General features: G+C 49.9%; 1 protein-coding gene across 2 annotated transcripts; it reads right to left on the bottom strand.

The window, feature by feature from the left end:
- Positions 1 to 375: 375 nt before the first annotated feature.
- On the bottom strand, positions 376 to 8,923 carry ZBTB45 (zinc finger and BTB domain containing 45). Of its 2 annotated transcripts, none has more exons than XM_048518368.1 (3): positions 8,812 to 8,923; positions 4,245 to 5,849; positions 376 to 1,647 (listed from the first exon to the last, which is right to left on the bottom strand). In XM_048518368.1, the coding sequence occupies exons 2-3, from the start codon at positions 5,785 to 5,787 to the stop codon at positions 1,103 to 1,105; spliced, it is 2,088 nt and encodes a 695-aa protein (XP_048374325.1). In that variant the 5' UTR covers positions 5,788 to 5,849; positions 8,812 to 8,923; the 3' UTR covers positions 376 to 1,102. The 2 variants fall into 2 exon arrangements, with proteins under 2 accessions (XP_048374325.1, XP_048374324.1); XM_048518367.1 differs by lacking the exon at positions 8,812 to 8,923 and adding an exon at positions 8,679 to 8,762.
- Between the last annotated feature and the right edge of the window lie 539 nt (positions 8,924 to 9,462).

The raw sequence follows: 9,462 nt of genomic DNA, 5'->3' as shown, positions 1-9,462 counted from the left end.
ACTGCCAACAGAAACAACTACTTCTCCTCTAATTGACTGCCTGTCAAATACTTAATACTTTCAAATACTTAATTTTGTTTCTAGAAATAAAAAGAAGGATACTTTCCTTAAACAAGGAACTTTACCATATTTCTAAAACATGTTTTGAAAACAGCCCAACAGGGAGAATTATCCCGTTTTCTACCTTTGCTAACCAGCCACAGAGGGAACAACAGGACTTTATGATTTTTGGACCGAATGGAATTTCTAATGGAAAAGCAGACCCAATTAGTAGCCCCCTCTCGGCACACACCCTCGGGAACTGGTAAGAACCAGCTGGATCCCACCTCTGGCTTTGATCCTGCAGACGTTTTCCAAGAATCTCCAAAAACGTGATTCAGCCATCAATATATGCACTGTTTTATTTCATACTGTGGGGAGGACGGGCAGAGGAAGCCAACTGAAATGTCAATGTGTGTAAATATTCCTGGAACCCAGACATTTGACAATGAGGACCAGAAACTGCTTTAAGATGGTTAGCATAACACTCCTACGTTTGGAATCTTTTTTTAAAAAATTGCCTTAAGATATTTCTGATCCTAAACATTAAGGATGATGGTGGCTTCATGCTGGCAGCTCTAACATTTCTGTGAATGGTATGAGCGGAGATCCATTCCTCTGGCTGGCCACGCCTCTAACAGCGAGCGCCAAAGAGGAAGGGCTCCCTAGTGGATAGAGTGTAGTATGGAGAGACCTGGGTTCCAAAGCCCAATCAGCCATGAAGCGTGGTCTTTGGCAGGTCACGATCACGCTGGACTTTACCTACTTCACAAGGGTGTCGTGAAGATGAAACGGGATGGCCCCCAATGAATCTGCCCCCTGTAGAGGGAGGCTGGCCTACAAACATCAGTAATAATGAGATATGCTCCCTCCAGCCTCCCAGACCCAGAGAAACACTGCTCTGCAAAAGGAAAACTCTTGGCCCTGCATCGGACCTCTCCCCAACTTACAGGATGCTGGGCGCCCTTCCTGATCCAGCAACTCAAGACAGCCCCATGAGTCTGCCTGCCTGAGCAGTGAGGACTGGGCAAGGCCCCTTCCTGAAGTAGCAAAAGGGAATTTCCTAGCCTGGGTGAGTCTGTATGGCTACCTCTGCCGCCGGGTCCCCTTTCCAAACGGCAACGGGCCCTTCCCCAGTTTCCTCCCCCTTCCAGGCCACCAGGCTGCCTTCCCCGGAGACGGGGTCACCCGCTTTCCACGCTGTGACGCCACTCTCGGAAGACGCCTCTCCCGACTTCCACACGGAGGGGAGGGTCCCCTGGGCGGAGGCGGCAGCGATGCTCGGCTTGTCCTTCCAGTCGGCAGCGGAGGGGGCGGCAACGATGGCCACTGGAGCCTCGGGCTGCCCGCCTTTCCAGGCGGTGTGGGTGGTCATGTGGCGCTCCAGCAGGGTGCGGTGGGAGAAGTACTTGTTGCAAATGCAGCACTGGAAGCGTTCGGGGCGGTGGGTGCGCATGTGGACGTTCAGGGAGCTCTTCTGGGTGAAGCGCTTGCAGCAGATGGAGCACTGGAAGGCGCGCACCCCCGTGTGGGTCACCATGTGCTTGAGCAGGTAGTCTCGCAGCGAGAACGAGCGCCAGCAGATACTGCACTGATGGGGCTTCTCACCTGCCAGAGGAAAGGAGGCGGAAGGTCAACACGAAGCATGGGGAACGCTAAAACGCCGGAGAAATATCAGCCCAACAGCTCCTCTCCTACAATTCCCATCAGCCCAACAGCTCCTCTCCTGCGACAGCTCCTCTCCTACGATCCCCATCACAATTTTGTTGGAAGATCTAAGGCAGGGGTGGCCAACCTATGGCACTCCAGATGTTCATGGACTACAATTCCCATCAGTCCCAGCCAGGGTTATATGCTAGATGGTAGCAGTGTTGCACGCTCTTTATTAAAACTGAGCACTTTTCATACCGACATCTCTTTATATGAAATTTGTCAGCCAGGAGCCTGGGTGTAGCAAGTTCTCTTTTGGTTTTGGTTGGCCCCTTAGGGTGGTCAAGGGAAGTGACTAACAGAGGTTTTTTTGCTATTGCTTTCCTTTACATTGTGACCCTGGAATTCCTTGGTGGTCTCCCATCCAAACACTAACCAGGACCAACCCTGCTTAGCTTCTGAGACTTGACTTAGTATTAGGACAACTTTGTATTAGGACAGTCCAACACATCACAAAAGCTTTTGAGTTCCAGGACTCTAGTGGGATTTTCAGCACAAAAAGCAAAGAGGGGGAGAGAGAGATAGAGAAAGAGATGATTCAGGGTATGATGGAGCCCACAGTTTGCGGAGTCTTAAAGCAGAACAAAAGGGGTTAGATCCATACAGATTTTACACTTAACTCCTGTCTGTTTTACAGCCCTGATCCCACACAGTTTGGTCTGTGAAGGCCCCCTGATCTCCAGCATAGCCTCTTTGGGTGGTCAAAGGGGACATACCCTCCCTTGTCCCCCAGCAAAAAACGCTGGTTGTATCCAGGGGCAAAACGAACGATACATCAAGGACTGCTGAGACAGAGAAGCCATGAACAAACAAACCAGGAAATGCAAACAAACAAGCCACTGCCCCTCTGAGCAAAGAAAAGTCAACAGTTAATCAAACCCTCCCCCAACTCGAATAGAAACACATAGGTAAGTCAGGTGAAAAAAAAATCAAGAGCTGAGAACCCCTGACACCACACCTTGTTATGATAAGCGCCAAAAGAGCTGCTTCTGTTTCTCACTCCAGAATGTGAATGACCCTGCCAAAGGATCTGGAATTGCTCCCTCACTTTGGAGCATCTGAACACTTAACCTGCATCCACATGGCGGGAATGGCAGAGGCAGCTGCAGGAGTAACAGGGTCCACGCATCACTTCCCCTGCTTTTCCTTGACCCCTTCCGCACATGCAGAATAGGGCACTTTTGATCCACTTTCAATGCACTTTGCAGCTGGATTTTGTTGTGCGGAATAGCAACATCCACTTGCAAACAGTTGTGAAAGTGGATTGAAAATGCATTATTCTGCATCTGTGGAAGGGGCTGTTGTCCCAGCACCCCCCGCCCCAGCTGCCATTCTCTTTTCCACCACTAGAGGGCTATTATAGGCAACTGACTGATTGCTGTAGGATTACGGTACAGCGATACCTTAATCACCTTTGTTCACACTTTGTTGAGACATCATTTGGTAACTGATATACAGATGACTGGGGAAGGCAAAGGTCAATCACCCAATCAACAAAGTCTGTTTAGTAAACATTGTGATGTGACGAAACCCCGTGGGTTTGTCCTTAACCTTTGCACATTAGTATAGTTTCAGACTAATAACTGACACCCTGCTACTGCTTAAAAGTGACATATCAGTTATTAATGTGTTTCAAACACAAGGAGCAGCCCTTACTGGTGCCAAGAGGGGCAGGAACAGAGGTGGTAGCCGTGGCAACCTAGGCAATGGGAAATGTCAAAAAAAGCACAATTTCCTTTAAGCACTATGTGCCAAAGCGCTGTTGCCGCTGACCAGGTGGTGCTGTGGTTCGACTGTCGAATGAGGATCTGGGAGGCCCAGGTAAAAATCCTCACTTGGGCTAGCTTGGGCTTGTCAAATGCTCTTGGGTCTAACCTACCTCTCAGGGTGGTTGAGTTATGGATAAACTGGAGGCAGGGAGGATGTGAGAAGACGAAGAAGAGGAGGAGTAGGAGTTTGAATTTATATCCCGCCTTTTCTCTCCTGTAAGGAGACTCAAGGAGGCCTACAAGCTCCTTTCCCTTCCTCTCCCCACAACAGTCACCTTGTGAGGTAGGTGGGGCTGACAGAGTTCAGAGAGAATCTGTGACTAGCCCAGTGGTTCTCAACCTGGGGGTCGGGACCCCTTTGGGGATCGAACGACCCTTTCACAGGGGTCGCCTAAGACTCTGCATCATTGTTCTCCATCTGTAAAATGGATAAATGTTAGGGTTGGGGGTCACCACAACATGAGGAACTGTATTAAAGGGTCACAGTATTAGGAAGGTTGAGAACCACTGGACTAGCCCAAGCTCAGCCAGCAGGAATGTAGGAGTGCGGAAACACATCTGGTTCACCAGATAAGCCTCTGCCACTCAGGTGGAGGAGTGGGGAATCAAACCCGGTTCTCCAGATTAGAATCCGCTACCACTTTGGCTCCCCATTGGAGAGCAAAGCGGAGTCCAAATGAAGTAGACAAAATTAAAGTAATACATAAAGATCGTAGCCGCCATTACCGGAATGGATGAACATATGCTTGGTGTAGTTTTTGCGGGAGCTGAATGTTTTCTGGCAGTGGCTACACTGGTAGGAGGGCTCAGAGCAGCGCGAGGGACCGGCCTGTTGGCTCTGCTGTTCTCCGCCATGCAGGGAACCTGGGACCATGGAGCTGGGACTGAGCTGCACCATGTTGCCAGCGCCCGCCTCCTGCTGCTGCTGTATGCTGTAAAAGCTCTGGGTCACGCCACCGGGCTGGGGGAGATGGAACTGGAAGATGCTGGTGGTGCTGGTCGCCGTGCCGGCACCGCTGACCTCGGCCTTCAACTCCCGTTGGATGCCCAGAGAAGACGCAAAAGTCATCCCCCCAGCGCTGCCGCCGCCACCGCGGGCCGGGAACGCCGAGGAGGGGCCGCCCAGGTCCGACTTGAACTCCCCCGCCAAATTCCTCAAGTTGGATGCCTCCAAGCTGCAGTCTGCGTGAAACTTCTCCCTGTCCCGCATGGCTGACGAGGTGGCTTCTTCGTTGCTCTCCTCCCCCTGCCAGGTCGGGATGAAGGACTCTGAGAACACTACCTGGTTCCCGAAGAAATCCTGGCCCTCGGAGGTGGTGTAGTCCAAGTGGAGGTTCTCCTTCCTGCTAGCCTCGTTGGCGTTCCCGGACTCCTTTGCCTCTGCCTCGTTGCTGTAGCTGCTGGGGAAGTTTCCGCTGCCACCGCACTCGGCAAAGCAGCTCAGTTTGGCTTCTCGTTCGGCCACCGCACCCTCGCCGCCTTCACTGCCGCCCTCCTCCTCGTCCTTGATGATGACGGGCATCGCCTCAGAGAGCTGAAGCCTCACGGGTTGGCGCTGCTTGCGGCTGTGGCAGCTGGTCGTGGCCTCGGCGGGGTGCAGATAAGAAGCCCCTGTTTCCCCGTCGCTCAAGCCCCCCTCGCAGGCGGCGGCCCTCGCCTCCCGGTGCTGGGAGGAGAGCAGGTCACGCAGCTTGTAGCGCACCTCAGAAGCGCAGAGGAGCTTGGGAGCCTCAAGGTCGGCAGCCTCAAGGTCCCCGGGCCGGGAGACCCCGCCGATAGCTTCCTTGGGGGGCTGCTCTTGGGGCTTGGCAGGCAGAACCCTAGGAAGGGAGAGAGGCACCGACGGGGGGGCAGCTGGAGGCTTTGGGCTGCGGCTCTGGGAGATGATCTGGGTGCATTCATCGATAACGGTCTTGATCTGCAAGATGGAGGCAGCCGTGAGGATCTGCAGAGCTTCGGACTGGGCGACGACCAGAGAGCCGCTGTACATGAACTCCACCAGTTGCCGCACCACCTGGCTGGGCACCACTGGAGGCACCTCGATCTCGGAGTAGCCCAGCAGGAGCTTATCGTGGAAGAAGGGGCTGCCGGCAGCCAGCACACACCGGTGGGCACGCAACGTGGCCTCCTGGATATGCACCGTCACGTCGCAAAAGTGTCCGCCAAGACGCTGCCCGTTCAGGGTCTCCAGAAGAGATTTGCTAAAGTTCTGGAGGTGGATGTAATGGACTGCTTCAGCCATGATGTTCCGTGTGACACCTTGAGGCATCCAGGATTCCAAAGTCCTCTAAAGGTTGGTGTAGGCAAGAGAGGAACTATCTTCAACAAACCCTGAAAGAAAAATGAGCAAAGCTACAATACAGGATGTTTTACCTTGTAGAACCATTAACTCTGCACTGGGCACAGGTCTGCCACCCACCCTTTTAAAACTTGCAGTGATTCAGAACTGTGAGATTCAACTCTGTTGTGTATCATAGGGGTACCACCAAAACCAGGTGCGATTACACCTGTGGACAGGTTAGGCCCGTGGTGGCGAACCTTTGGCACTCCAGATGTTATAGATATAATTCCCATCAGCCCCTGCCAGCATGGCCAATTGGCTCTGCTGGCAAGGGCTTATGGGAATTGTAGTCGATAACATCTGGAGTGCCAAAGGTTCGCTACCACTGGTTAGGCAAACCCTCCACAACCATGATGCGCTGCAGGAAAAGCTATGCCGACAGCCATCTTGGAGCGGTCATGAATAGCTCTAGCCACTCTGCCAAGCCACCAATGAGTGAATGAGGGTTCTCTTTTCAAGACAGGCAACCATCACATAGATCTGGAGCAAGCTACCTGCTTAGAATCACAGCATCATAGAGTTGGAAGAGACCACAAGGGCCAACAAGTCCAACCCCCTGCAATGCAAGAACACATAATCAAAGCACTCCTGACAGATGGCCATCTAGCCTCTGTTTAAAAACCTCCAAAGAAGAGCCTCTGTTTAAAAACCTCCACCACACTCTGAGGTAGTGCATTCCATTGTCGAACAGCCCTTACTGTCAGGAATTTTTTCCTGATGTTTAGGTGGAATCTATTTTCCTTCACCTTGAACCCATTACTCCTGGTCCTAGTCTCTGGAGCAGCAGAAAACAAGCTTGCTTCTTCACCAACACGGCATCCTTTTAAATATCTAAACATGGCCATCACGTCACCTCTTTACCTTCTCTTCACCAAACATACCCAGCTCCCTAAGTTTCTGCTTGTAGGGCATGGATTTCAGACCTTTTACCATTTTGGTTGCCCTGTGGACCCGTTCCAGCTTGTCAATATCCTTCTTGAATTACAGTGCCCAAAACTGTACACAATATTCCAGGTGAAGTCTGACCAACGCAGAATAGAGAGGTACAATTACATCCCTCAGTCTAGACACTATAATCCTATGGATACAGCCCAGAATCACACTGCTGACTCATGTTCAGTTTGTGGTCGACTAAGACTCCCAAATCCCGTTCGCATGTGGTACTGTCAAGCCAGCTGGCACCCATCCTACACCTGTGCATTTAATTTTTTTCTGTCTTCTAAGTGTAACATTTTACATTTATTTTGTTGAAATTCATTTTGTTTGTTTTGGCCCATCTCTCTAACCTGTCCAGGTCATTTTGAATTCTGACTCTGTCCTTTGGGGTATTAGCTACCCCTCCTATTTTGGTGTCATCTGAAAATCCATCTAATGAAGTCCAATATCAGAGAACATTTATGATGGCACGCTTTGACATCTGCCCCTGAGCAGTCATCGAGGGGAGATATTACCACATTCCATTTCACAAAAGATCATGCAGTTGTGAGGTTGACTCCCCAGAAACATTACCTCATATTCTTAGACTGTCCCCTACATAACTCACTGCACTCACAGATTCTTCAGCTAGTCATCCTGCAAGATCTCAGCCCTGTTGAAGGCAGAAAGCTATGGAGAACAGTGTCAACGTTGGCCACGACTAGCTAGATTCCAGTTCTGACCAACCTTTAAACAGAAAAAGTTGCACAACCCTGCTGGTCCACTCAAAACCCAAAACTAAAAATGAAATCTGTGCAATCCTTTTTACCACACAGATTGACGCAAAACTTTGTGCAAGCTTTGGATTTCACCTGCTTCATCAGGCTCAGATGTTGCAATGCAAAGCAGCATGGAAACCAAACCTTTCAAGCTGTCGGGTCCATAGGCTGTGGCATAAGGTCTGGTCATCCTGGCTCCCTTAGTGAGGGTACGTGCATTATACTGCTTTCACGTCATTGTTTTCAATTGAGTAATCTGCCTTGAGTCTGAATGAAAAATATGAACTATAAATGAAATAAACACAACATTGTAGGTCACTGTAACTCTCAAGTCCAGTTCCAGAGGAGGACAGATTTAAACACTCTATATAGCATGTTGATTACATTTGAGGGGAGGGGAAGGGTAGATGTATTTTTCCTGCAACGCAAGTTTTCAATTTGCAAATCTCTCTTGCAAAAGTGTGGTCAGAACTGGAATCCAGCTAGTCATGGCCAACTTTGACACTGTTCTCCATAGCTCTGCCTTTAACATGCGTGACCTGGGGTCATTGTGCAATGATGTGATTTAAACCCATGCCATGTAAAAGCTTTACCTGCTGATTCATACATATGAAACCTTTATTAAAAAGACAGGGCATCCCGCCTGTCTTAAATCCACCCACTACAGTCTTAAATCCACCCACTACAGTAGTCTGCAGACTGTTCTATAGTGTCGGGATGTCACCACCTTTTCCTCTTGCAGGAATGTATCAGAATTAAATATTAGAGGAGTGCACCTCTTGCATTTAGGATGCTGCAAGACTGATGTTGTGGAGGTCTGACTTCCAGAGTAGGAAATGCTCTGGAAGTCCATCTTGGCCAGACCCATATGTGGTGCCCCTAAACCTCTAATATGAAGCTGGGTTCCTGCGTGATGAAATGCACTTTGCACATGGTCAGAGACGGCAGTTTCCTTCTCATAAATAAACCTAATGGCTACCAGCCAAGCCATCCCAAGCGCCTCAGCTCCAGACACCCAGGTCAATTTCTATCACCTCCTTCCTAAACAGTCCCACACGTGACAACCCCAGCCCTCCAAGGGGGCGTCGCTAACGCCCGGGATGGGGGCGGGGCCCCTCTCCTTACCTCCCCGATCCGCCGTGAGTCTCACCCTCCACCTCCTGAGTCCCGGCGACCCTTTTCCGCATTCGTTTCCTCCCCCCGCCCGCGACTTCCGGTACTACTTCCGCCCAGAGCGGTCCAAGCCCGGATCGCCTACCTCAACCAAAGAGAGGATTCTGCAGGAAGGCACCTTCTTCCACCACAGCGGAGGCAAAGGGGCTGAACCATATTGAAGAGCGGCCTGTGATAGGACATAAACTCAAACGTGGTCGCCAGGGTAACCAACTCGAAGCGGAAGAGAGGAAAACCATAGAGATGGGGAGACACTTCATCCAGTTTCCTGTTTGACCATTGTGTCTAATTCCAGAGCGGTGTTTGTACTGAAATTCGTATCGGGGTTGTTGGAGGCAAATTCATTCATAACAATAAATGCAGTTTTTAAAAAGATTTTTAAAAAATTATTTGCATGGTATATCTAACAGATATAGAAAAAGAGACTTCAGGAAAGATCAGAACAGAAAAGACATCTACCCAGGACTGTATTGATATACATGATGGATCATGTGACATTCTAATACTATTAGACAAACCATCACGAAACGTTTAAGTCACTGTCTTCTATCCACCAACTCTGGAACACCTTTACTGGCTACCCTCCTATATTTATTATAATAAATGCATTAATGACAAATGTATTGCAGCTCAGGATTAAAATGTATTTAGTTCAGTAGGATTTATTGGAAGGTAGGTGTGCAATATTAGAGGAGTGCAGCTCTTGCATTTAGGATGCTGCAAGACTGATGTTGTG

This window comes from Sphaerodactylus townsendi, linkage group LG15, assembly GCF_021028975.2.
Source record: "Sphaerodactylus townsendi isolate TG3544 linkage group LG15, MPM_Stown_v2.3, whole genome shotgun sequence".
In the NCBI taxonomy this organism is placed as follows: Eukaryota; Metazoa; Chordata; class Lepidosauria; order Squamata; family Sphaerodactylidae; genus Sphaerodactylus; species Sphaerodactylus townsendi.
The sequence above is the reverse complement of the archived record's forward strand: the minus strand, read 5'-3'. Positions and strand labels throughout refer to the sequence as shown.